This window comes from Agelaius tricolor, unplaced genomic scaffold (genome assembly GCF_023055355.1).
Source record: "Agelaius tricolor isolate 1412-34295 unplaced genomic scaffold, bAgeTri1.0.p SCAF_8, whole genome shotgun sequence".
Classification (NCBI taxonomy): domain Eukaryota; kingdom Metazoa; phylum Chordata; class Aves; order Passeriformes; family Icteridae; genus Agelaius; species Agelaius tricolor.
This window is the reverse complement of record NW_027269268.1, coordinates 25,376,313-25,401,751: the sequence shown is the minus strand read 5'-3', so window position 1 is coordinate 25,401,751 and position 25,439 is coordinate 25,376,313. Positions and strand designations below refer to the sequence as shown.

The 25,439-nt window shown below is 41.5% G+C and overlaps 1 protein-coding gene and 1 long non-coding RNA gene across 2 annotated transcripts in view; one reads left to right on the top strand and one right to left on the bottom strand.

Annotated features, from left to right (window-relative positions):
* The window catches only part of TLL1 (tolloid like 1), a 125,581-nt gene extending 118,534 nt beyond the window's left edge, over positions 1-7,047 (bottom strand). The window contains exon 1 of the mRNA XM_071432012.1: positions 5,982-7,047. Coding sequence (XP_071288113.1) covers positions 5,982-6,243 — 262 coding nt within the window. The 5' untranslated portion in view covers positions 6,244-7,047. The remainder of the gene's footprint in view (positions 1-5,981) is intronic.
* Positions 7,048-7,814: 767 nt separating this feature from the next.
* Positions 7,815-19,792, top strand: LOC139592326 (uncharacterized). Its single transcript, XR_011679962.1, has 4 exons — positions 7,815-7,928; positions 9,321-9,422; positions 12,404-12,492; positions 16,648-19,792. It is a non-coding gene; the product is annotated as an uncharacterized lncRNA (long non-coding RNA).
* Positions 19,793-25,439: the final 5,647 nt, after the last annotated feature.

The window sequence follows — 25,439 nt, the reverse complement described above, 5'->3', positions numbered from 1 at the left end:
TTTTCTTAGGTTGAAAGCCAGACTATAAAAAGCTATTTCGGTTTAAGCATAAACACATCTTGTCTAAACAAAGACTAGAGATTTCTTCCATTGTTCATTCACTGTTATAAAATTTAGACTACAATAATGCATCCAGGAACAGAAAAAAGAAGTCTTCCTCTCCACAAGGTCCACTGTGCTTGTGAAAACCAGAAGTTGACTCTCCAGTCTTACAGCTCTTCCATTTTACAGACCATCTGTCACCACCATGCACCACAGACATCATTTTCTCTCCAAAAAGAAGTGAATGAAATTATGTCATAAGCCTATCAACCCTATTGTCCAGAGGGGCAATCAGAATGACATAATGCAGATATCCAGGTGTGGTGAGTGTTTCAGAGTTTGCCTTGGGGACTTGATTCCAAGCTCAATTAGATTTGTCAATTAGCCTTGTTTTGCAGTGATGTAATGCTGCTCCTTGCAGGTCACTCGTTCGACACACCGGATATGTATTCAGAAACAGACGCCTATGGAAAGTGCTCTGGACATGAAATTGAGCCTTTGGTGTGGAAGGACATTCACAAAGTTAGAACATAAAACATACTCATTTAATGTAGTTTTCCCAGAATTTCATACTGAATTAATCTTTTCAACAAAGCTGAGGAGGAAAAGAACCTTATGCTTTCACAAATCTCTTTCAAAGGTGTCGAGATACTACATTTAAGGGCATAAAAGATAAAGTAATGGTGGAGAATTCTGGGGGGGGGGGGAATATGCAAAAGCTACATTTCTCAGTAGTCTTATTTATATAAGTTTATCCACAGCAGGATGGGAACCAGTTGGGAAGACTATTCAGAAAAGCTTGTTTCTCTTTCAGCTGCCTACACTATGCATTTACCACATGAACAGTCACAGTTCTGTCAGTCTGGCAAGTAATATTAGCAGCACAACCTCTATATTAGTACAAACTGCACAATATAGCTTTAAGAGTCTACTACATGACTGAACTATAAATATGAAAGATCTCTTTTACCTAAACCAAGCAACAGATTCAAAATATAGAATCAGAGGTTTTAAGAATTTTCCTATTACCAGAATGCACAATTAGAATGCTTACAACTGAACACATGTCCCAGAGCACGAGAGGGAAACTAAAATAAAAATGTAGCAGTATAGAATGCTGCTGCTACAACATCAGGAAACAATAGTTAGACTGCGGTTACAGATGACACTGCATAACAATTGTACTCAACATTTACTATCAATTTTTCCTATTCAGCTATTTTACCAATAAAATATATTATTAGGTTAGATGCTTCAGTGATCTGGGAAATACTAATTTTCCTGCTACATACCTTTTTATTATTTTTAAGTCCAAACTTTTTTATTATTATTTATGAAAGTGCAAAGTAAACAAAGTAGTTCCTTAGATTCTCACAGGAGGGAGAAATGGAGAAATTAGTACAGTCAGTCTTAATTTTCTCTAATTCTCAAGCAGGCAGGCATGCATACATACTGAATTTGTTCTTAGTCAAATAACTGCATGCTAACCAACTTTCAAGGTATAAAGCTTTAAATTTAATTGCTTGTTTACAATATTCTTTTTTTTGACATTTTTATCTAGCTTCACTGAGGGGAAAAAACATAAGAGCAATGCATGCATCATTTGAAAGGAAAAAAATCCCAATTAACTGGGTTTTGGCAGGGGGAGTAATCCAAGCTAATGGCAGTGAAAACTGTAAAAGTTTCAGTGACATTTTCCTTGGGAAAGTTTCTCCTAGTACAAGACAAAATTTCTACTGAAAAAAAAACAGGCCCACAAAAGGGAAAAATAATAGCCCAAGGAACTCAACTACAAGTTTATTCCCCAAACCTTTAACATTTGTTTTAGGAAGTGAAATACCTTACAGAAGAAATGCTAAAAGAGACTTATCTGAGGACAGTCAGCTGTCCAGAGGCTGAAAGAGACCTCAGCACTGTGGCTATCCAACGGAACTAAGACTTCTTGCCTAATCTCCCACAGTTCATGGTATTTTAATTGGAAGACCACACCAGAGTACACCCACCTTTTTTATTTGCTTTACTTTGTTTTAGGAAAACAAAGTTGTTGAGAGAACAAAACAAAAGCCTTCAAAAAACCTTGAATATCAACTAAGTGCAGGCTATGAACAAGTATTACAGGATGGGAAATTATTTTTCTAGCCATCTCACTCTCTATGTTTCTCAGCAGATATCCTGAATAAGTCATAAACTGTGGTAAGAATGGAAAAAAAGAGAAAAACCTCAGGAATCCACAAATAAATGCAGGTGCATGCTGCAATCTGAAAAGTCTGATGATGCCCCTTGAAATCTAACCCAGCATTTTCTTCTTTGGAATGATATCTGATTATGCAAATGCTGATCTATGTCCTAAGACTATGGCATTCCCAGTTTCACATCTTCTGGCAAATTACATCTTGAAGATGAACTAAGAATGCCTTACACTTGAACTCACAACGGTAAACACTGAGGGCAATATCCTGCAGAGAGACACAAGGAAATATCCGAGACATCAGAAGCACAGAAACTGCGTTACATCACATCCCGCTGCTACAGTGTGCCAGGATTCTTGCTGGAAGGAGGAGTAGCGTGACCCAAAATTCACACACAGGTTAAAGGTCTGCAGACAAACCTACGGGAAACCACACAGCTCATCAAGTCCTTCTGCACAATGTCAACAGCTTCCTTCCAATGGTTGTCTCCCCAAGAGCACCACAGCATTTCTCCAGGCCCTTCTTTTCCCTGAAGCTCCAGGGCTCCTGATGTGCTGGCTTTACTACTGAGACTGTACTTTGGGGTTGTTGCATAAAATAGCTGCTGTTTTAGATGCAAATGGCAACATCAGCTCCAGAAACACCTCCTAGTTCTACAGGGCATCTGACAGACATCTGTTATCTGTAGATTTTTCACAAAGTTTGAAATATTGTAATAAAATGTACTTTTCAGCCTCTATAGCATCCCGCACTGTGCTGCTCCTGGGAGTTTTAAGTCAAAGCAACAGTGTGATTCTAGGCACATCCACTAAAATGATCCCTTCCTTGTGAAAAAGTTAAAACACATATATAGCACCCATAAAATCCCCACAGAATACCCATAAATAACCCCTTAGAGGCTGCCACATTGTGTTTCTGGTAAATTCCTTCAGTTTTTTCACAATAAAACAGGGAGAAAAGGACCTACCAAGAGAACATTTATTCAACAGAAATAGTTATCTATAAGGAGCTATAGAATTATAACTTCATCTAACTATGGATCTCATGCCTCATGTGCAGTGCTTTCTGTCACAAGATTGCAAACGTAGTCTATTCAGTAGAAAACTAAGCAGCAAACACCACTCACTGGAGAAAATTTGAATGCAAATAACTTCTAAAATACAGGTGAAACAATCTTGCATCTGCATATTTGGGGGTAGGTCAAATTATTCTAACATGTCTAAGATTTGCACTGGTATCACTGAAATTTTTGAACTAGGTAAAACCATAAATGGCTTAGCTTGTTTTCTAAGCTGCAGAAACTCACTTCTATCTGGTTCCTAACAGAAAACACTGACCCAGCTGACCAACCTGAACAGCTTAAAAAAAAGGCACTTTTACAGGCTCAGCTGCAGGCCCTCAAGATGCAGTAAAAGCAGGTGTTAATTATATCTACAAAGCTTGCATACCTTATCTCAGCAAGAATTCTCTTATTTTATCCTGTTTCCTTGCGCATTGAGTGACACACAAATTTGAGTGTGAACGTCTCACACCCCTGAGTGTGAAGCCTGGCTTTGTCCTTCTATAGGGCCTCACTGTGGAACCCATCCTAATGGCAGAGATCAGTAAATTTACTCCTGGGAGCCCAAAACCCACCCCAGACGATAAGAGCTGACCTAGGGAGAACACACACTTGGGCTGTGCTGCTAAAAGAGGCTGAGCACCCGCTGCTCCCAGCATCTTTGATCAGGCACTTTACAGGCTGAGATTAATGAAGCCTTTAAGGAAGATCTAGCAGGAAAAGTAAATTGGGAAATACTCTTGGAGGATCAGTTTCATTGATATATAGAGCTTTCAATTTTTTATTAAAAAATGAAAGCATGGTACACACCCAGTGTGCAGCATTGAGGCACATTTATTTTTATTTCTGAAGAACTACCACACACTAAGAAGCAAACAAAATAATAGTTTTTTTCACTGGATAGACATCCTCAAAGTGATAGCTTTTAAGACTAAGAGGAACTACACACAGGTAACTCTTCATACACCTACCTACCTATCTCTTGTTCCTGCAGTACCTAAGCTCCCTATACTTGTGAAGCAGCACAAGGAAGAACTTCAATAAAATGTTTCCATGGGCCAAATTTTCCAAACAAATGCTTCTTTCTCCAGGCAAAACTAAGTGATGGCAGGGAATTGGCAATGCAGATCAAATTGCATTCTCCTACTGTTGTCTTTCTCTCATGCATAACCTCAAAACACTTAGTATCATGAATTATAATTGCTAATTATTCCCACTATGAAACAAGAATCCCACAGCAAACTGAGAGTAAACAGGCATTTCTCATTATATGAAATGATGCATATGAATCTTCTTAAATAATTGCAGACCAGAAGAAAAGGTTAACAATGACCAGTTACTTATTTGTGAGTGTGAATTGAGGAAAAAATAATGTTTTGATTGCAGTTGCTTCTGTTCTTTTTGAACTTGAACATTCTTCAGTTGTAAGCAAGTCAGACCTAACAATTCACAATTAGGAACAAAATATTTTTGTGATTAGAAAAACAGAGCGTCTGCATATTTGGCATATATGTACACCACACATTCTCTTCAATAAATTAAAGAAAACCACACAGATATAGAGAACACAACCTTTGGCTGAACTAGTTTTCAGAATACAAAATAACTAATTAATGCAAAGGAGGCTGCTAGAAAACTTGAGCGCTTGTTTAACAATAGAGCTGTTGGGAATGGACAACCACTGCTGTTGAGAACACTTTGGGGAGGATAAAAAAGCATCACCGAGATGCACATGTCTACTGAAATACCAGTGAACTCGGTTCCTGAGGTCAGTTCTTGTTACCGATAACTTCAATAGGTGAAGAATTGTATCTGGCATTAAAGAGGCTGCAGTCCTTAATCAGTAGGATAAACGTTCTAGAAAACCACTGTACAAAGCGAGAAGAGGCTGTACCTCAGCACAGCGTGGAAAGGGATCTGTCAGGCACCGAGCAGGCGGGAGGCACCACGGCACAGGCTGTGGCACACCGGCACGCAGCACCACCAGCCGGGTTCTGGAAGCGGGACGCGGGGGCCGAAAGCCCGGCAGACAGACAGACAGTGTCTGTCTGCCCCTGCGCAACCCTCCCGCTCGGGAGCCACGCTTATCGCATCCACCTCCACGGGGCGGCCGGCGCCGAGGGCCCGCCCCGGCCCACGGGAAGGGGTGCCCGGCCGGGGAGGGAGCGACAGGTTGGGATGGGAGAAGGCGAGAGGGAGGCGGAGGCGGCACCCGCTCCCGCCGCGGGGGCGGGCAGGGAGGGCCCCGGGAGAAGCCGCCACCCTCCGGCGGAGCCCGGCCCGGCCGCTCCGTGTGCCCGGCCGGTGCTGCGGGGCGCAGTCCCGCCTCGACACCTTCGAGCCCCGCCGAAATGCTCTCTGCAACTTGCGCGGCTCCTCGGCCGGCACGACGCCCCCGGGGCCGCGGAGCGCTGGCGGCCGCTCCAGCCCTGCCCGCCGCCGCGCCTCTCCCAGCCCAGCCGGAGACCGTAGGGAAGTAAGTGGGAAGTCCCAGAAGAGCAGGTCCCGGGTACCTTCCCCAAGCAAGGCGGCTGGATGCAGGGCTCCGGCTGCGCTCGCCGCCGCTGCCCCGGGAAGGGAGCAGGTGAGCCCGGGACTCCCCCCACACGCACCCCGCGTAAATAAAGCCGAGACAAAGTCACCATCTGGGGAGGGGGCGGGGAGCTGCATTAGACGTGGAAGTCACTTACCAGCTTTGCAAGGATCCTTATAATCTATCGCCTCGGCTTTATCCTCTTCAGTGAAATCGTAAGTGTAGTCATAATCAAGGCCAGAGCAGGAAGAAGGCTTCCCGCAGACCGTCCACCCGGCCAGCCACAGTGCCATCCTCCAGCAAAGCATCTTCATCCTCCCTCGGGCGGAGAGGTGGCGAGCAGGGCGAGGGTGAACTAGGCGGCCGGCTCTGCTGTCCACGCCGGCTTGGGAAAGGAGGGTAAGGGATGGAGAAACCATAGGTTTTGGGGGAGGCTGGTATTTTTTTCCTTCTCCACCTGGAGGCTCTTCCAAGAGACGGTGCTCCCTAGGTAGCCCCAGTCAGACGGGTGCGACACAGAGTGAGGAGCATGAGCGTCGCTGCCCCCCCTGCCCCCTCGCCGGGGAAAAGTCGCTGGGTGTGTGGGTGGGCGCAGGGGGTGGACTCAGTCCGGGAGATCCTGTCTGTCAGGGCTTCCCCTCGCCTCTGTCAAAACCCAGCCAAACTTCCCGCGGAGGAGGCGGCGGCGGCGGCTGCTGCCCGCGTCCCGCTCCGCGCCCGGCCCGCGCCCCGCTGCGCGCCCGCCGACCGCCGCGCCGCCGACCCCGGTCCCGCTGGTGCTGCCAGAAGATGGATTCGGGCTGCACATCAGCAAACTACCTCGGGGAGAGGGGGGGAAAAGAGAAAGAAAAAAAAAAAAAAGGGAGGAAGGGAAGAAAAGGGAGCGGGGAGGAGGGAAAGGGAGGTGGGGTGCACTACAGCAAACCGCGGAGCTCTACTGATGGGAGGCAGCAGCTATGCTGGAAGGAGCGAAGTGTCAGAGTTTCGCCCCCCTCTGCACAAACACTCTAAGCTCTGTCTCTGTCCTGTCCCCCCTCCTCCGTCGCCCTTTAACTTACGAAAACCTTACAGGCAACTAACACACAGTCGTCAGCATCCTGCTTACTTATTCATACAGTCAGGGTCAGGATCCGGGCTGCTTCTGATCTGCTCCCTTGATAGTGTGTCTTATGGAAACACACGCGCATTCACTATACGCCTCTATCTCCATATAGCTTTCTCTCTAGATAAGCAGTGCATGGCATTTAAACAACAACAACAAAAGGATCGAGATCAGATAAAACAATGCATAGATCGACACCCGGCAGCCGAAAAAGCGCGAGAAAATGGGTGCTGAGGAGGACGATAAGAAGAATTAACTACAGTTTAGGAGACAGGAAAATAAATCGGTGTCTGTATATTTCCCCCTCTGCTGCTGCTGCTTTGCAGTGTTAGCCCCATGAGCTGAAGGGTGGGGGTTAAGGAGCGAGGGGGAGGGGGAAAGAGAAAAGTTTAAGAGCCCACAGTTTGTTTAAAACAGAAGAAGGCATTATAAAAGGTCCACTGGTCTCCAGAAGTTCAGCCAAGCAGCTGGGAGCCGGTTCCAAAATGAAAGTAAGAACAAACAAACAAACAGCAAAAAAAAAAAAAATAATAATCAAGGCAAACAAAAAGTAAAATTGCAGCATGCAGCAGCGCAGAGATCTTGCAGTCGGGCTTTCCTGCTCTCACGTGGATCTCCAGGAAAGTGGTGGAGGTTTATTTTCCAAGCGAAGTTTCCGCGGGAGCCACCGCCCCGCTCCGCGGTGTCCTGCCTCGCCTCGCCCGGCCCCGCCGCGCTTCAGCGCCGAGGCGCCCCGAGCTGCCGCCGGCTGCGCGGGGCCGGGTTTTGTTTTAAAGCCCGAGAAGGGATCAGCGCGCAAAGCCTCATTTCAGCCGATCAACCTGGAGAGGGAGGGGGAGGAGGGGTAGAGATACGTGCTGCTGGAATAAAATAAGATCAAGCCGGGGAAAAAAATATGTATACACGTATAGGTAGCTAGAGATCTCCCTGCCTGCCTCCTCCCCTCCCCCGAGACGGGCAGCTCCGATCCTGCAGGAACGCCTGAAACTGTTTCAGACCAAGGTGAGACTTTTCCGTAGCAAACTCTACTCCTCCTCCTTGTACGAGTTTCCATGGAAAAGGGCGGGGGGGACGACGAGGGGCGGGTAGAGGGGTGTTTCTTCTGCTCCCATTTCGCCGGGGTGTCACATTTAACACGGACTTTTGAAAGAGCTGCCGCCAAGAAGCGGCTGCGTCTTTCTCTCACGTCCAAGCCCGCGCAGGCTCTCTCTCCCCGCAGCACTTCCCGGTAGCCTTCCCTCTGTGGCAGGGGTGGAAATCCGGAGCCAGTCCCTTCCCCCGGCCGTGCCAGGAGCGCAGGCAGCGCCTCTGGGCCCCGCGGGCCGCCCCAGGTGCCGGGGGACGGGGGCACCCGAAAGCACTGAACGCAAACTCCGGGTGGGCGCACTGTGCTATCGCAGCTATCGGGGGGAAGGAAGGACGGGACACAACTTCCTATCGCCGCTGTCAAGACTTGTAAAGACCCCCAAAATACGGGGGTCGGGTAGGAGCAAGGTGCAGAACCTCCTTTCGAAGGACGAAACCTGTAGTGCCTACCCGGACACTGTGCGTCTGCCCCTGCCGTCCAGCGAATGAAGGGTTAGTGCTGCTATAGATAGGCAGTCTCGGCAGGTCACAACATTAAAACTGGAAAGGTCGGTTAAGACAGTGCTAATAGGTGTTTAACAATATTAAGAAGTCTGGCACCAAGTAGCGTCAGTGTCTTTGAAGCACCCATGTGCTTCCTTATATTTTTGGCGTGCAGGTTGTTTCTGCATTGCTCCTAACTCAGTCCTTTTGCTGCAAACTTGAAAGCCAAGGAACGCGTAGCTGCCACTGAAAAGGTGCAGCCTTCACTAGGCAATCTTCGTCCCAGCAGTTCAGTTTGCTGTGTTTCATAAAGCCCTCAAAAAGCACCACATACCAGATGAAAGAAAAGCCTGAGAAACTTGTGGCCTGCTCTTTTCCCCTCTTCCTCAATATACTTTCTATGACCAGCCATCACAGACACTTGGAACTGACTCCAAGGAAGTTATCAGAGACCCTTTCTGTCAGTCCCTCAGAGCAGTGTCAGGGCTGATGACTGCCTCTGTTTGCAGTGTCATGGTTTGGCAGGCTGTGTTTTGCTAAAGAAACCAGCCTGATCCAATCTGAAATATGGTTTCTGTTATTTTTTTATGCCTGCAAAGGAGGCAGCTTATTTTGCAGTGTTATTAAAAATTGCATGCTCATTTGAAAAAGTGGATCCCCCAACCTGGTTTTGTTACCTTGCTTTGTATATATGCACCTTTAAAAAGTTAATTTTCTTTCCTGTGCCTTTGCACCTCCACCCCAAAAAAGGAGCAATCTCTGTCTAGCAAGCACATGTTTGTCAACAGAGCTTTAGAAACACTGGTTTTGCTGATTGCTTTACAGCCCAAGAAGAGGAATGTACAACATGCAATCCTCAGCATGCCAGTCTCCCAAGTGATGAGATTATTAGAGCCTCTGCAGCAGGAGATTAACTCTCCCAGCAAGGTAGGCACTGACGTCACCTTCAGCCTCAATCTGCCCCGACCTCAGCATCCCCAGCACAGGCAGAGCAGCACCAGGCACTCACAGCCTTGAGGACAGCTGGCCTTGCAGAGCCCTGACTAAGACAGGAAACAAACCCAGAAACGCTAGATGGGAGTCATGCAGAAATCTGGGCACATGAGTGCTGTAACAAATGTGTGTATATGTCAGGGTAAAAGCTGTTTTCTGCTTGTAACCCAGAGCAGCTACACATTAGAATTACTCTTTAAAATATGCATTGCAGCTCTGCAGAAACTATTCGACATTGCTTAGGTATTAATATTCCCATCAGTGACATTAGTAAAAAGCTTTCTTTATATTAAAATAATTTTTTTTCCTAGTAACCAAACTGTTCCACATTAAAAAAAACTTTTTTTCCCTAAGTAACCTGTTAATTATTCAACCTAACTCCTTTCAGGATGCAAATTTTTGAAACATTTTAAGTAAAAAATATTTTTTCCTTATCACACATTCATGTCTACCATTCCAAAAAGCTCACAACTCTGATAATCCATCTGACAACACAGTCAATCAAAAATCCATCCTACAGCCGTTTCCAAAGAAACGAATACATAGCCAGGAAGACAGAATGCTTAAGCTGGAAGGAAACCAACCAAAGGAACACAACAACAGCAACAACAAAGCCATTTTCCCTTTTCTTTTAAATTTCCTGGTCTGTGGGTATAATACAGGGACAGAGATAATGGTAAATGTAGTTATGTTAAAAGTGGTGGTGGTATTTATAGATATATATATATATATTTATTTATTACTAATTTTTTCTAATCCAGAAAGCTGGAGGCTTTTCAGCTCTTCCTACACAAAAAAGAAACAACCAAAACCAAAAAAACTTTGAAAAAGGACAAGTATGTAAGACAAACACAATCACAGAACTAAAAAAAAAAAAAATACATATGAAACATCGTTGCTCACACCTCCTCCTCATTCTTTGGCTATCTGTCTGCTGCTTAGGCCTCCATCTAGTGTGGAGTTTTAGGTGGGTGGACACAATGGGCTTATTCACAAACATCAAGCTCAGCACATGCCTAAGGCTTTGAAGGCTGAAGACCGTGGTGGGTCAGCTCCTTGGGACCAGGGCTCATGGGACTTCTCAGGAGGCTAAAACAGAGAAGTTCTGCAGAAGCTGGTTACCTTCCTGCCTTATCTCCTGATAAACATATTCACTCTGAGGTACCTAGAGCACTTCTGAGACAGCTGTAATTTATGTTCACTTTCCCACTCCCCAAGTGGTCATTCTGTAGGGAAATGCTGAAGCTGAAAGCACATTGTGACAAATAAAGTATCTACAGTAACAAACATGCACGTACACAATTGTAACACTATACTGAGTGAACCACATAAACTAAAATTAAACTTTTGAAGTTAAAAATCAAGCACTCATGATCATAGCAGTGAGCTCACCAGAGAAACCATACTTCTCCCTTTCTCTCCTACATGTACTCATATATTATGAAAGTTGCTCACTGCATGTTCACATATAATTTTTTCCTACAAACCTCTGTGCTTAATTAACAAAAAGCCCTTCAATGTTATGTTTTCTGTTTTACTTTTGAAAGCATGCCCCATGCTTTATTCATTATGCATTTATTCTGATCCTGTTCTGCATACAGAGTTATTAATTTCCTCATGGGCATTTTTTGGAGCTTGTTGCTACAGTATTCATGGGCTTCAAAATATTAACTCTTTTAGTTTTATAATACACCTCTCAGTTGAGGGGATATTATGACAGGATATGAATATTACTTTTGGGAAACAGTTACAGATTACCTGGTTTGATATCTTGTAGACCTGTCAGGACTTGGCACTATAGAAAAGCTTATTTCTTCAAGGCCACTGCTTTCAGTTGTAGTAATTTTAGTCAGTGACTAACTATCCCTAATCAAACTCTGGAGTTTTCAAGCATCTGAAAATGAGAAGCAAATTATCAAGAAGTATAATTTAAAAGCCTTGAACCAACTCTATCAAGGAACTCTGTGGCAGAGACAAGAGCTACGACACAAATTTCAAACTGCTCAGCTCTCTCAAGATTTTGACACCGCTTGTGTCAAATAATTTTTTTTCTTCAATGCTTCCTTCAGTTTCTAGAATAAACACAGCTAGACTCCTGCCAGCAACAGCCCCATCATTAATAATACCCACATCATTCATCCCCTGCTTTGAATCTTCTGCTCCTCAACACATTACCTGTTAGCATGAATATGTCATGCTGTGTGTGGCCCAGCATTTGAAAAGATGTTTCCCTCTTCACCACTGGATTTCATGGCAGAAGAGAGAATCCTGGGATCCCTTCCAAACTCTGGGAGAGGGTGTTTTTAAATAGCACACTCCCATCTGCTTTCTTCCCATGTCCATGCTTTGCCTTATCTTTGCTTGTTATTTCAAACCTGTCTTCATTCTCTCTTCAGTCTTGGCTGATCCCACTTTTGTTTTTCTTATCTAGTTAATGCTAGTGTTTGATTCTCATCCCAGTTCCAGCTGCCCTAGTTGCACTTTTCTTTAATCTCGTTCTGGGACTTCTGACTCTCGGATTCACCTTTAGCTATGCAGGGTTCTTTTGTTGTTGTTTTTGCTGTTGTTTTGTTTTCACTCCCTTTACCTAGTTGATCTTTCTCTTGTCTTCTCACCTGATTTAACTTTTAGTTATGTTGACATCCACCCTCCTTGTCTATTCTTTACTCCAGGTGTGCACCACAAAGCTGCTCTTGCCCCTTGACCATATTTCCCAGTTGCAGAGGGAAAGTCCTCACACTCCAGTCCTTACATTGCTGTTGAGGCAGTTTTTTGCTTGTTTGCTACCTTCCATCCATCTCTTCACTCTGTTACTCCTCATGCACAGTTTCCTTACAGGAAAAATTTTTGTCCCAAAATATGTCTGTCATTCCCACTGCTGATTTCTCCTGATCACACCCCACATTTTTTTTCAGGAGCTTTGTGCTGGCTCTACCATGCTGCAAAATCAGTTCTTCCTCCCCATCTATTCAAGTGAGACAACCTTGCCCTCCCCATTCCACAGGTATGGCTGAGGTGGATTAAGCATTTGGAATTATGGCTTCTTCTCAATTAAGTTACAGATCCAAGCAAGGCACTGCTCAAAATGATCATGTGCAGGTGGCACACTCAGGTAAGGGAGCTGTTAAAGCTGCATCTATTCAAGGCTGGCTCTGGTCATGTGTAAGTCTATACCAATGATAACAGGAAAAAAAAAAGATACATCTCTTTACACAAGGATGGATATTCTCCTTCTTTTTATTCTGCTCAAGATTTTTTTACATTTCCCACAGGCTGAGCATACTGAACCCCTTCCAAAAATACTGCTGTGATTTTTTATTAGGATCAATCTCATCTATTTCCATGTTTCATTTTCAAATGAAACCTTGAAAAACCTATTATTAAACCTTGATAGTTTAAGCTAACATTCTGAAAGAAAGATTGACAAAGAAATTAAAATTGAAAATCAGCTCGTAGCTGACACTAGCATGGAAAATATGCCAAATCTTCACAATTAAGCAAAGGTGTATAAGCAACTTAAAAAATATCTACCAGCAGAGATTGTCAAGAAAATTTAATATTAGATACCTAACCAGACTGTGTTTATAACATGATTTGTGTTATGTTCTCTCCACTTTTAATCCTCTAAAAGCTGCAGCAAGCAAAACCACATTGAGAACATATACTGATGTTAAAACAAGTAATCAAGCAACAACAACAAAACCACTGGTGCACTACTTAAATTAGAAACTGTTCTGTGTTTACTCAGCATCCCTGATCCTCATCAAGCAATAAATCAATTTGCAGTAGCTGTGGACAGCTTTTTAAACACAGGGCCAGAAGAGCTTAACTGTTAAAGCAATGTTCAAAGCTAGGAGGTTAGTATAAGAGGTCATATTAAATATTCACTTGTCTGAAAACAGCTGCATCCAAGTATTAGGAGGCATCCTGACCTTCTCTTAATTAAAAAAACAAAGTCTATGAGTTTTGAGCTTAGCAGAGCTTAGCTTGCAGTTCTTCAGAAGATAGATAGAGGTTGCTAGATGAAAAACTGGCATCTAAATGTTTGCTAACTTGATTTTGTTTGGTTTACTTTATTGTCTAACATAAAATAAACAAACAAACAAAAACCAAACAAAAAAACCCAACACCCCACCCCCAAAAAACCAACACCTCCCAACTCCCCGAAAACAATAGCTAAAAGCTGTTTGGTTTGAAGTTTGCAGTTTATGTTTACAAGTTGATAAATCATTGAGGATCCAATTCTCAGCTTTGTAAGATGCTGCTCCTTGTCAAAGTTGACAGCAAATTTGCGTTTGATTTGTATGAGAGCTGATCAGGGTCACTTATCAGTCATCACTTTAGACACTGGTAACTGGTGAACATAGTTTCTTTGGCAATTCTATGATAATAGTGTAATAAGATATAAAAATGATAGTACTACTCCCAGACCTGTTCTTCTATGAACAAATATTGCTGTTAGACTCAGAAGTGACATTTGTTATTAGACTGACTAGGTGTACAGGGTTAATCTTACCCTCCAGTATTCAGCACACTGTCACATAGCTGGGAGTCAGTGGATGATTTTTGACAGAAGAAAGCCTCTAATGAGCCTGATCTTGAGTGACTGTTGAGCATTTTGATCTTCCATTCATTTCTGGAAGACAAAGCAGCTCAGCACCTTGACAAACAGGAGTCACTGTTTTGAGCCATGAGCCACTCAGATGAAAAACCTCTGCTTTAGTTTGCATTGTAATTTAGCATTCATAACACCTCTGGCACTTATGGCAGAAAACATGTAACAGTGACACTGGAGGTAAGGAATCCAAGCAAACAGAGGAACCTTGTCCTAATTGGGTGTCTATGTAAACACAAGTATTCCTCTAACTCTGGCTCACTGAAGATAAATAAGGTCTATCACCAGCACCCGGGAAGAAGAATGGCAATTGTCGTACAGGAAGCAGCATGAAACTATGGTACAAGCTCTATCAATGACAGAAATATTGTCCTGTAGTTATCAGCATTGTTTTAGCTGTGGTAATACTTACAAAAGTTCTCTAAACAGCAGAGAACTTTTACCGTTTTCAACAATGTCTAACACATATTTCTCATTAATACAATTAGTAAAATACCCAGTGAATTTTATGGTGCAGCTATCAAAAAAAAACCACCACCCTATATACCTAAGGTGTCTTACTTGGCACGTCTTTCTTATCTTCAGTATCATAAGATCATAAATGTGCATGGCAAAACTAATTTAATTGCATCCACATTACCCAGCCCTCTCCAAAATTATTTGCACTCTCCTTATTGTCAATTCTTCTTTACTACAATAGAACATTTTCCAGCAAGAGATTCTTTTGAAAGAAGGCACTGATGCACCATGCAGCAATAATTAATAACCTCTGTCTGGAGAATTCAAGGATTATATTGTATTCTAAAGCTGAATGCTCTTTCACTCACTAAGGTGATAGTTTTGTGCAGGCACAACCAATATTTGCTGTAAACAATACATATTTCACAGTAATTACACACATATATATGGAATACACATATGTTTTACAGTTTGCGTTTAACTTGCAGCCATTTTAGTACAATTTTCCTTCAGCATGATTACAGTACTAAGCTCCTGCAATTCATTTTTTCCCCTCCCCACCTCAAAGCTATATAATTTGCAATAGTAGAGATGTCACAGATGACTGACTAGACATAGCTATTGTCAGTTGGGGGCACATATCAGTGAATACGCAATATAAAGCGCCCAAACTAAACTCTGAGACCAAAGCACTTCCAAAATTAATTCCAGAATCTGGAACCAGCATTTACATAAAATTTTTATCTTTCCAAGAAAAGGTCTCAGGCACCACTTGTGCATGCACAGTTCTGTGTTGCACTTAATAGAATCCATTCTCACTGAAAAAGCAGTGAGGATTTTCTGAAGAGTCGGATTTATTATACATTCTCCAGACATCTAAGTTTGTGTTTCCAATGTGCTGACAGGAATGCCCTTGTCAAATTAGTCACTGAAGCCCTTACTTTATGAGTACAGGCTTAAAACATTGAATACATGAACAACTCCGAATCTTTGAGTACGAAGCATAAGAATTGTACATTTGTATTCCTGTTTATTGTTATGTAGAACTGCACAACAGGCAAGATTTATTTTTTAAGTATGTGTGTGCATGTGCATTTTCTTTGTTAAAGAATTGCACTTACCATATAAAAACTGCACTTAATTTCCAACATCTAAAAAGCTCCCTACCTTCATACACCATGGCCAAATTTGTATTTGCATGGATCCTCTTTTTCAGTGGGGGACATGAGTAGCAGTTTGCAGGACAGACATTGCAGATAAACTTTGCACAAAATGCTAGCAGTGGAAACAGTCAGAAATATTCTTGGTTTAAGACTAACCTACATTAAAGCAAGAGATCATGACTTCTAAATGATTCAAGCAGCCTTCCTTTTTTGGGAAACTCTCCTACTACTACTTTTCCTCCTTCTTAAACCTGTTTTCTTCTCTCTGTATTATGTTCCTGTAACCTGTCACAAATATGCTGAAACCCATTACTTTATCACTCAGCTCTCTATAGAAATTGATACTGTCAGTTCATTTTTTGTCTTTATAAGTAATTATTTCTTTGGTGTCAAATGTCAAACAATTGAATATAGTTTTTTATATTTGCATATTTCATTTGATTTTAATACAGCCGTTTGATGTATTTGCAACAAGTTCTCTACTCCTGTCCAAGTTCCATTCACTTTTATGAACAGATCAGTTTGCCAAATGTCTCCATCAGTAAATATGGATCTTTGGTTATTATCACTTGTTACATTTCTTTCTGTAACTTCCATCATCAGTGTCACCACAGGAACAGAATATCTGTTTGTTGGGGAAATAAAGATATTGGAACGTGTCTGAGGCTTGGTTTAAAAAGCAGTAGCAAACTAGACAAGGAAGTTCAGTTTCTCTTCTGAAACCAAATATGTGATTATATTTTAGTATCAGAGCATTAACAAGGAATCATTTTGAAGTAGCCTATGCTAGTTCTTCAGAGAGTGCACACATAATTGAATTAATCAGGTAGCTAGCCAGAGAAGTGATAAAATGCCACAAGCAAGGATTCTGTGTGAAAGAGATTGGTACTTATAAATAACATTTATTATTCATTTTCAACAGTGAGGACAATACAGAAAACACTCCCTGACCAAGTCTGCTGTCAATGTCCAGGTTAAGGTCTGCAACAGAAATCATCTCACCTGTCCCAGCGATAGGCCTTTTTTACAGATTACCCACCACCTGCAGTTAATAGTGAGTGGATGGCTCATCTTCCCAGACCCAGCCCTCGTGTTCCAGCAAAGCTCGGTTTTAGCCAGCAGCCAGGAGCACCCGCAGAGAGGGCAGCGCACGGCCCCGACACCGTCCCCACGCTTGCGCGTGTTCTCCCAAGAATCGCGCCCAGTTTGGAAGCGATGGCATTGGAGGTGAGGTGCCCACGTGTGGTGGCATCCCTGCCCTCCGAGCAGGCGGTGATTTTTTGGCATCCTGCGACCCCTAGTGAGAGCCGGGGCCGCCCCTGCCCCCGCCCCGGGCCGGCGGGCTCCCGCCAGGCACCGGCGATTTCCAGGTCGCGGGCAAAACATCTCCCGTGGGATTTCCGCTTCCCCCGTTAACTGACTGAAAGCTGCTATAAAAACATCATAACGCCTTGCCTTTGCTTGCTGCGAAACAATGCGCTGATTGTGTGGCAACTTCACAAAAAGCTGCTGGAAGCTCTCAAGGCAGTGGAGGGAGAGGCGAGAGACGGGACTCATCTTCTACATACCACCCCAGGAAAGAAAGAAAGACAGACAGAAGGAAAACTGCCGGCTCCACTTCTACTTAATTATCCGCCTGTAAGGCCTAAGCCTTTGCAAATAGCAACCATCAGTAGGGAAATGTGTTTGTTTGCCCACTGGTGCTAGGAAAACACTGGTGAGAAGTCAGTCTCACAGCCTGCAAATTTGCAAGCTAAGCTTTACGCTGTTGTCATCATGCTCAGATCCCCCAGAACAATGGAATTTAAAACAATGATTGGTTCTGTTCTAAACACATACATGAATTAAAAGCTGAAAATGTAAACATGCACTTATTGAAGAGGAAAGGGCATTTCTTAACTTGGTTCAGTTCCTTCAGCTGAAATCAAGTTGGTATACGTGCATCAGAATGTGCTTGAATATACAGACAATGGTAAATATCAAACTGTGTTCTGTACAGAGACATACTGTAGGGCCACAGCTACAGTAGGAAAGGGGAGAGTCTGCTGTTTTAGTGCCTACAAATTAACAAATGAAACATGCCTAATGCTAAAAATAAACATGCCGGAACTTTAATAGTGTGATTATCCAATAGAAATTATAATACACATAATATCACTTTTTCAGTGGGAAGATGTTGACTATCTTACTGGAGAAGCACTGTTATCTGTCAGATTAAAAGATTCCAGGGTATGAAATGCACCTGGTTTTCAAAGACACACATTAATCTCTTGTGAGATATTCATTTCTAAAGAAGCAGTAGAGGCCTAGAATAAGGGGGGTTTATTCAGTGTTTTACATCAAAATAATCATGGCTTGCCTTTGATGAATAGAATTGTCTTCTGATGCGTAGCTTTCTAAAACCCACTAAGCTCAAATTCAAGCCTTCTGGTCAGTCTTCCCAGAAGTTTTCATCTGCTTACAACCAAAACTAAAAGTTAAATATCTTCAGGAGTTCAGATTTAAAAGCCTACATTGAACTCACTCAAACGATTTTCTTTTAGAGTTGAATTTTTCACAGAGGTTTGCCTAATGGGAGCATGGATAATATGAATGTTAGACAAGCCTACAAGTACCATCTCCTATTTTTCCAAAGTTTCTTTTACATGGTTTAGTGCCTCCTATCCATTGCTTACTTTGCTAAATCATCACTTTAAGCAACATACTGTCAAACCTGTATATTGCCTCTGAGAAAATGACTAGTGTGGAGAATTCATTGTTAGTTATACTTCTTTTATGTATTTAAAACACCTATATATTATATACTTCAAAGGAGAGAAAGGAGTTCACCTTTCTGCAGCAGTGTGGTGAATATCACAGCTTGCATAACCCATAATAGTACATCAGAGTGAAGAAATAGTCAGTAAAAGAGCCGTGTCCCTTCTACAAAATCTCTCCTCAATCTGCTGGGTTAATTTTTCTTTAACTTTGCCCCACATATGGGCAACTGACTACAGAGGAGTTTTTTGTAGAAGTGTTTGGCTGAGCAGAGAGGCTGCAAACCCTCTAAATAGCAATATAATCCTGCTGTGTCACACTGAGAGAGGGGAGGGAAAGCAGTCTATCAGGAGCAGTAAACCTGAGTCTGTCCAGCAATGTACGTCAGGCTGGTGGCTTGATTCAAGGCTATTGGGTCCTTCACTGCTGAACAAATCGATTTGTTTAAAAATATTTTTATGCAACTGGAAGTGTACATTACTGAAAGTAAATGATATAATTTTTAAAGCATATAGTTTATGTTCAGATTTGTGTATCTTTTTTACTGAAGACTGATCTAAGCAGAAAATAAAGATCTAACTTTTTCAGAATCGCTATAAAAGCTTTCTGTAAGTAATTTGTTCTTTAACCAAATAATTCTGGAAATTCTTACAAAAAATGCAAATTGTAAGTTGATATTTACATACATTCTCTGTAGGTGTCAGCATTGCTTTATATTGTTATAGAGAACTGTATTTTTTTTCTTCTCAGAGAAAGAAGACATGAAGACTTGTCGTTTTCCACATGAAAGACAACTTTTGCACTGCCAGTTTTTCTACCACCTAAGTCAGACTGAAAGATTCACTACCAAAATAAATGTACAGCAAAACCCTATATTGCTTTCCTATACACCATTGAAGTTTTAAAACTTTTCTATTGTAGTTATTTTTCAAATAAATATCAACTGTGTAGATGCAAACATAAAGTTCATATAAGCTTTGCAAATGTTTCTCAAATGTTGCAAGGATCAACAATTCAGTTAAATAAATGCTAAATAAATTGTTAGTCTTCCTTCTTTACACAGGCAGTAAGCTGGATCCAAAAAAGTTCTTTTGATTTTCTAGTGAAATTCTCAGAAGGCCACTATAGGGCAAAATTTATTTAATATTTTCATTCATAAACTCATCATACAAAAGAAAATCTACTGCTAAGATCTGCTGATAATACATTATTGAGATGAATTATCCACGCAGAAGAGAATTGTACTACCATACTAGAAGTGAATGACCTTGGAAGCCAAAGTAATAGTAATTGGATGAAAATGAATTGTATGAAGTACAAGGTCATAAATAAAGCATAACAACAAGCATTGTTTCTGGGATCTCAGGCATAAAGAGTGATTGAAGAATGATATTAATGAAATAGTCAAACAAAATTATTATCAACGTCCTTATACCCATGAAAGAGAAACACAATCCAAACATCTATGAGGCAAGATATTTTCAATTAAAAAAAAGAAACATCAATGACATTATTACAAGCTCAATGAACATTACTTGAAATGGTGCATATATTCCATTATTTTCATTAAAGGAATGGAGAGCCTTTTTTTCAGGAGACTATTAAGAGAGCACTTCAAAATCATTTGAAGGGATATTTTAGGTTCCTATAAGAGTAGTGGGAAACGAATTACTACATAAAAAAAAAAAAAACCACAAGAAAAAAAAGTCTACAAACTGCTTAAGAATGACATTAAATCTGGTAAAGAGAGTCTGACACCACTGCCCAAAAGGAATAATAATGGAAGAAATCCCATCTTCTACTCTTCAAAGAGAGTTCAAAAGAGAACATATGATCTGTCTGCTTGGTCTAAGAATGTGATGGAATCTATGTCCCAGGGAAGCCTGAGTAGCCCAATATTTCATTTGCATTACAGGTTTGAACCTGCTGCTGTACCTTTATCTATTGATAAAGTCAAGTATTACTTGCAGCCGTTGACTGTGGGCAGTCTCAGCTGGTCTAAGTGAAGTGGAACAGATGAGAGTTTGTGGGGTTTTTTGCAGTGGTAATCTCAGAATCTATTTAGACTGGATTTATCCTTCTTCACGACAAGTGAAAAGCACCTTGATTAGATGCTGCTTGATTCTCAGCACTGGCTGGCTCACAACCAATATTTTTGAGTTAGGGAATTTAATTTACATGAGGATTTCACATTGGGCATTTACTTAAGTGCAAGTTTTACCTATATGTTTCCATAACACACATCCTTTAGAAAACATTGCTTCTAAAGATTTGTTTACATACAAATTTTTTGTCTTCTCTGGCCCCCTCCCACCGTGTCTCTAATAAATTTGTCCATAAAACTGTAGAGCTACACTGACTTATTTTTAGGTCATCTCAAAAATACTTAGAAGCTCCTATTAATGGCACAGTAGAATGCTGAGTTCTCTATAACTCTGGCTGCAGAATCTTGTCTCTATCACAGATTTGCCCTTGGGCTGCAGAATAAACAAAGAGAGTATTTATAGCCCTTCTCATACAAAGAGATTTGATCATTCAGAAAGAAGGCAGTGAATTGCACAGAACTTTCTATATCCCCAGGCTAAGTACTAATATTAGTGTTAAGGAAAAGCTGATGTCACCTGATCTGTCACAGTATCTGCATTTGTACATCTCTGGATAACAATGGGACAAAAAGGTTAATTATTATTTTTGAATTAATTTATTTCAACACAGTCCCATTGTCATGACAGATTTAGAAATACTGGCCTCCACCTGAATTACATCAGATTGCTATAGTTGATACAGGATATAGGAAAAATCAAAGTAACACTTCTCAGAGTTCATCCAAAGAAAGTTTTAAGGAAACAGATGGCTGTGACCATTTGGAAATGGCCCGCAGCTATTACTCTTTATAAGAGAATCTAGAGATGTGGCAGAAATGCCCCCCCCCCCCCCCCCCCCATTTTTTTTTCCAGGCTGTAATTTGATTCTAACAAAAGATTCAGAAGACTATTGGAAGATGCACAGCTTTTTGTACATAATCAGGAAATCAACAGAATAAGCTCGATGACTTAACTGGCGTTCTCTAAGTCATTCTCTACCCTCTAAATCCAATATGCTTGTTTTGGAGAAGTTTGATTTAAGCTACATCTTACAATGTGGCACCCAGCAGAGCTTTGCTTTGTTGAGAATACCCTTGGCTGGAAGCCTCACTTACTCAGCTGGATTGAGTCCTCTGTGGCTCAGGCTGCTTGTGCTGCAGTGTCAGAAATATTGCTCTGTCCCTCTGTGCTGAGTACACACACTGCCATGCTCACTATCACAGCCACATCCTCCTCAGCCCTGGGATATTCTCATAAAGCTCAGTCTTCATTATCCCCAGCCAAGGCTGATTGCTGTAATTAAAAACCTAAGTAAAAACATCCGATGCAAGTTTATGATTTTGCCTAGCTTCTATGATGAATAACTACTTTAGAAGCAAGATAACCTTTTATGACTTTCAAATATATTAGAATCCAGGAGAGCCATCAGATTGGTCTCATTTTTTGTTACCTTTTCCTTTATTGTTTGCTGTCAATCCAAAATCCAAATTCTTACTAAAAATTTTTTTAAAGAATTTAAATATTCAAATCCTTAAAACAAACTGCTAAAAATGCAGAGTTATAAAAAATTGGATAGATGCTCAATGCAAGGAAATATTTTTAGATTCCTAATGTATTGCCATTTACATTACATTTTGTCATGCAATAGGTGAAGAGATAGTGGGAATATTTGCTAAGTATTTAATCACTTAGAAAATAAGAATAAAAATTTTGGCAATCTCCCATTGATTTTCCACTCTAAAACAATAAAGTGATTTTCAGTGGAGTGACTTCAAAGCATGAGGACTGGAAACCAATATCTTAGAAAGGTGGGAATCCCCTTATGAGCTATGACAAAGAGATCCTGTTTGTATTGTTGAAAGGGACAGAGTTTGAAGATGTCAGAGATAAGGAGGCAAAAAAATTTTTTAATCTTATGATACTATGATTTGAAGAAAAATCCTATTCACATTTTAGTAATAATTCATCTGAGCAGACTGGAGCCTGCAGTGCAGCTTTTAAGTGCAGTGTGGATCCTACTCTTCATTGATTAAACCCTTCCTAAGTAAAACCTAGTTACACAGGAACGGAGGCCAACTGGATTACTTCTACTTTGTTCTAGAATGAGGAAAAATTAATTCTGACTGCATCATTGTAGCATTGGCTAAATTGATGTCTAAAAGTTGGTGTTGAAATTGAAAGGGTAATCACAGTGAGGTACATGGAGAACAGACCAGATGCAAATTGAATTCTTGAAAGCTGATACACCAGTTTCATTTTGGTTGTGATTTTAAAAGAATCCCTTACAATGAAAAGAAACTAGATTATTTCAAAACATTGTAAAAGAAAGAAAATCCCTCACAGTGAGTTTGAAGCTACTCTAGTAGGATATAGATCTGAGTATCAAAGATAAATGCACATTGTCATAATAAATTAGGAAACCTGTAATTAATATGTTTGGTAGTTTGCACTACTATTTCATATCCACATATACCAAAGACTGACTTACTCCTAGTTACTTTTTCTAGTTTTCTATTTAACAGTTGACTAAATGTTAGATATATATATACAGATAACTATTATTAATACTTCAAATAGCTATAATGAGTGTAGGATATGGTGTAATGAAGGCACAAGATACATTTATACGACTCCCTTGCAAAACAACTTGTAATGTGATAGCACATTACATTTTCCCCGAAGTGCAAGAATAATAGTAATCGCAGGATTCAACACTTTTTTTCATATTGGTAGTACAGAATGTGGACCCATGCCCTCAGATTTCTCAGGAAATTAGGTGTTTTGCTTTTCCTCTCCCAAAACAGTACCTCACAGGATCTTTTTAGCAAAGACAGTGACAGAAACTCATTCTCCAGGGCAACACACAGTTTCCTCAGCTACAAGACTGTCCTTTCTTTTCTTGACATCCCAACTCATTCGAAACACATATCCCAACTTCCTCAACAAAACTGAGATGAGTCTTGCAAACAACAGACTCTTTCACTGTGTTGTGCTGATTCATTCCAAGCACTGTTCATCCTGCACACTGAATGAGGCATTCCTGTGGGAAAACAAAGGATGAGATCATGTAATTAAAGACTATCTCATAATGTACACAGGGATTGAACTATAATGGCCTCAACAGTCTTAATTCTATTTCTTAACTCTTGAGTGATTAAGAGGTTTTTGTTTTCTAAATCAATAGTTATGAGTGAAGACATTTTAAAATAACCAAAACTTCCAAATAAAAAAAATAGCCACATGGAACCATACCAACTACTGCTTTATGGTATGCAAGGAGAATTATCAGTGGATCCAACTGGAGTGGAAAACAACAACACTGCTCCTTTTGTTGAACATTCTATTCTCAATTTGCCTATCCATTAATGTTAATACGTTTTCATACAACATAAATGTTATGTTATATGAACAGAGATGTTCCAATTTTAATGTAATTCTGGCAGATTAAATTATTTTCAAATGCTGATTCCCACCAGGTCACAGGCTTGCTCACTCCAGAGGGATGCTGATGAATCTCTTCATATTCCCCAGGCCTACGTGACAAACACAGAGGTCCTACAGACCTTGTTCTCTGTCATTTCTCTTCTGTGTGCTCTGTCAAGTTGGACACAGAATGGTCATTCCATTCTGAAGGAAATCTAACTTTTTGTAGAAATTCTAATTTAAAGGCATTAAGTTTCTGAATCTCTCCTAAAATGGATGTCATTCTCTCCTCTCAGCGCAAGTCTCCTACATGTATAGCTCATCTGGAAGCTAGAAGCCTGAAACTCAGCCATTCATTATTTTTTGACCATTCCTGAGAGCTGGATCTTCTGCAAGACCTGACAGCCATCCCACAGCAAAAGATTATTTTGAAAAAACATCCCTCCTCCCTGAAATTCCAGATCTGGAAAGCACTTTGTTTTGAAGCTGCAGAGAAGCAGATTTCAGACACTCACGCCTCACGTTTTCTGTCTGAGCACAGCAGTGCTTGGTGTGCCAGGCAGCAGCACAGGCAGGGCTGCTCTGCAGGAGCAGGGGCCCAGGGCAAGCCCAGCCCAGGCCTGGCAAAGCCCCACAGCACACCAACACCATGGGCAGAAGAGGCACTGGACACAGAGCCCATGCAGGCACTCCAGCAGGGAGCAGATGGAAGCAAGGCTTGAGTTAAGGCTGCAGCAGGAAACAGAGGGGATAGAGCTAAGCAACAAGCTACCTGCAATGCAAGGTCAAGGTCCAGTCAGGCAAGCAGAGGTGGACAGACAGACACATAGACCCAGCACAGCTCTGGAAGGGGCTGGAGTCTCAGGTCTGAGCTTTATGGAGCCCCATAGTCTGTAGGCAGAGAGGGTGTGGGTGGGGGTCCCAGGTGAGCGTGCTCGGGGACCCTAATGCCTATTAGTGCACTCAGGGCACGAGGAATGTTATGGTCTGTGCTGGGGTTTAAACTAGGAAAAGAAGGGCCTTCAGAGCCTCAGCATGTTCAGTAGTTTGCAGGCTCCAGAGGAGGGTGTGAGCTTCTGTGAATAATTCCCATTTGTTCTTTTTTTTCCCCCATATTCATTTGGGGCTTTGTGGCTAATATCACTTGTTTAAAGGATTTATTCTTCCTCTCTTTCTTTAGTTATATTTTGACTTATATTGGCTTCATTTGTTTGAAGCCATATCCTTCCTTTCTCTGTTCTTTTTGTCTTCTTTGTTCGTATTGTATGTTTGTTGAAATGTAAACTTCTGGGGACTGCAGTACTGAACAAGTTCCTCAATTCTGGTTGAACTCATTAATGTTGGGAACAAGAGCCAATGGAGCAAAAAGTCTCTAAAACCTTTTGTTCCTCACTCCTGGAGTTTTTTTCCATCACATATGCTTGGAGCTCCACTTCCAAGAACTATTTCG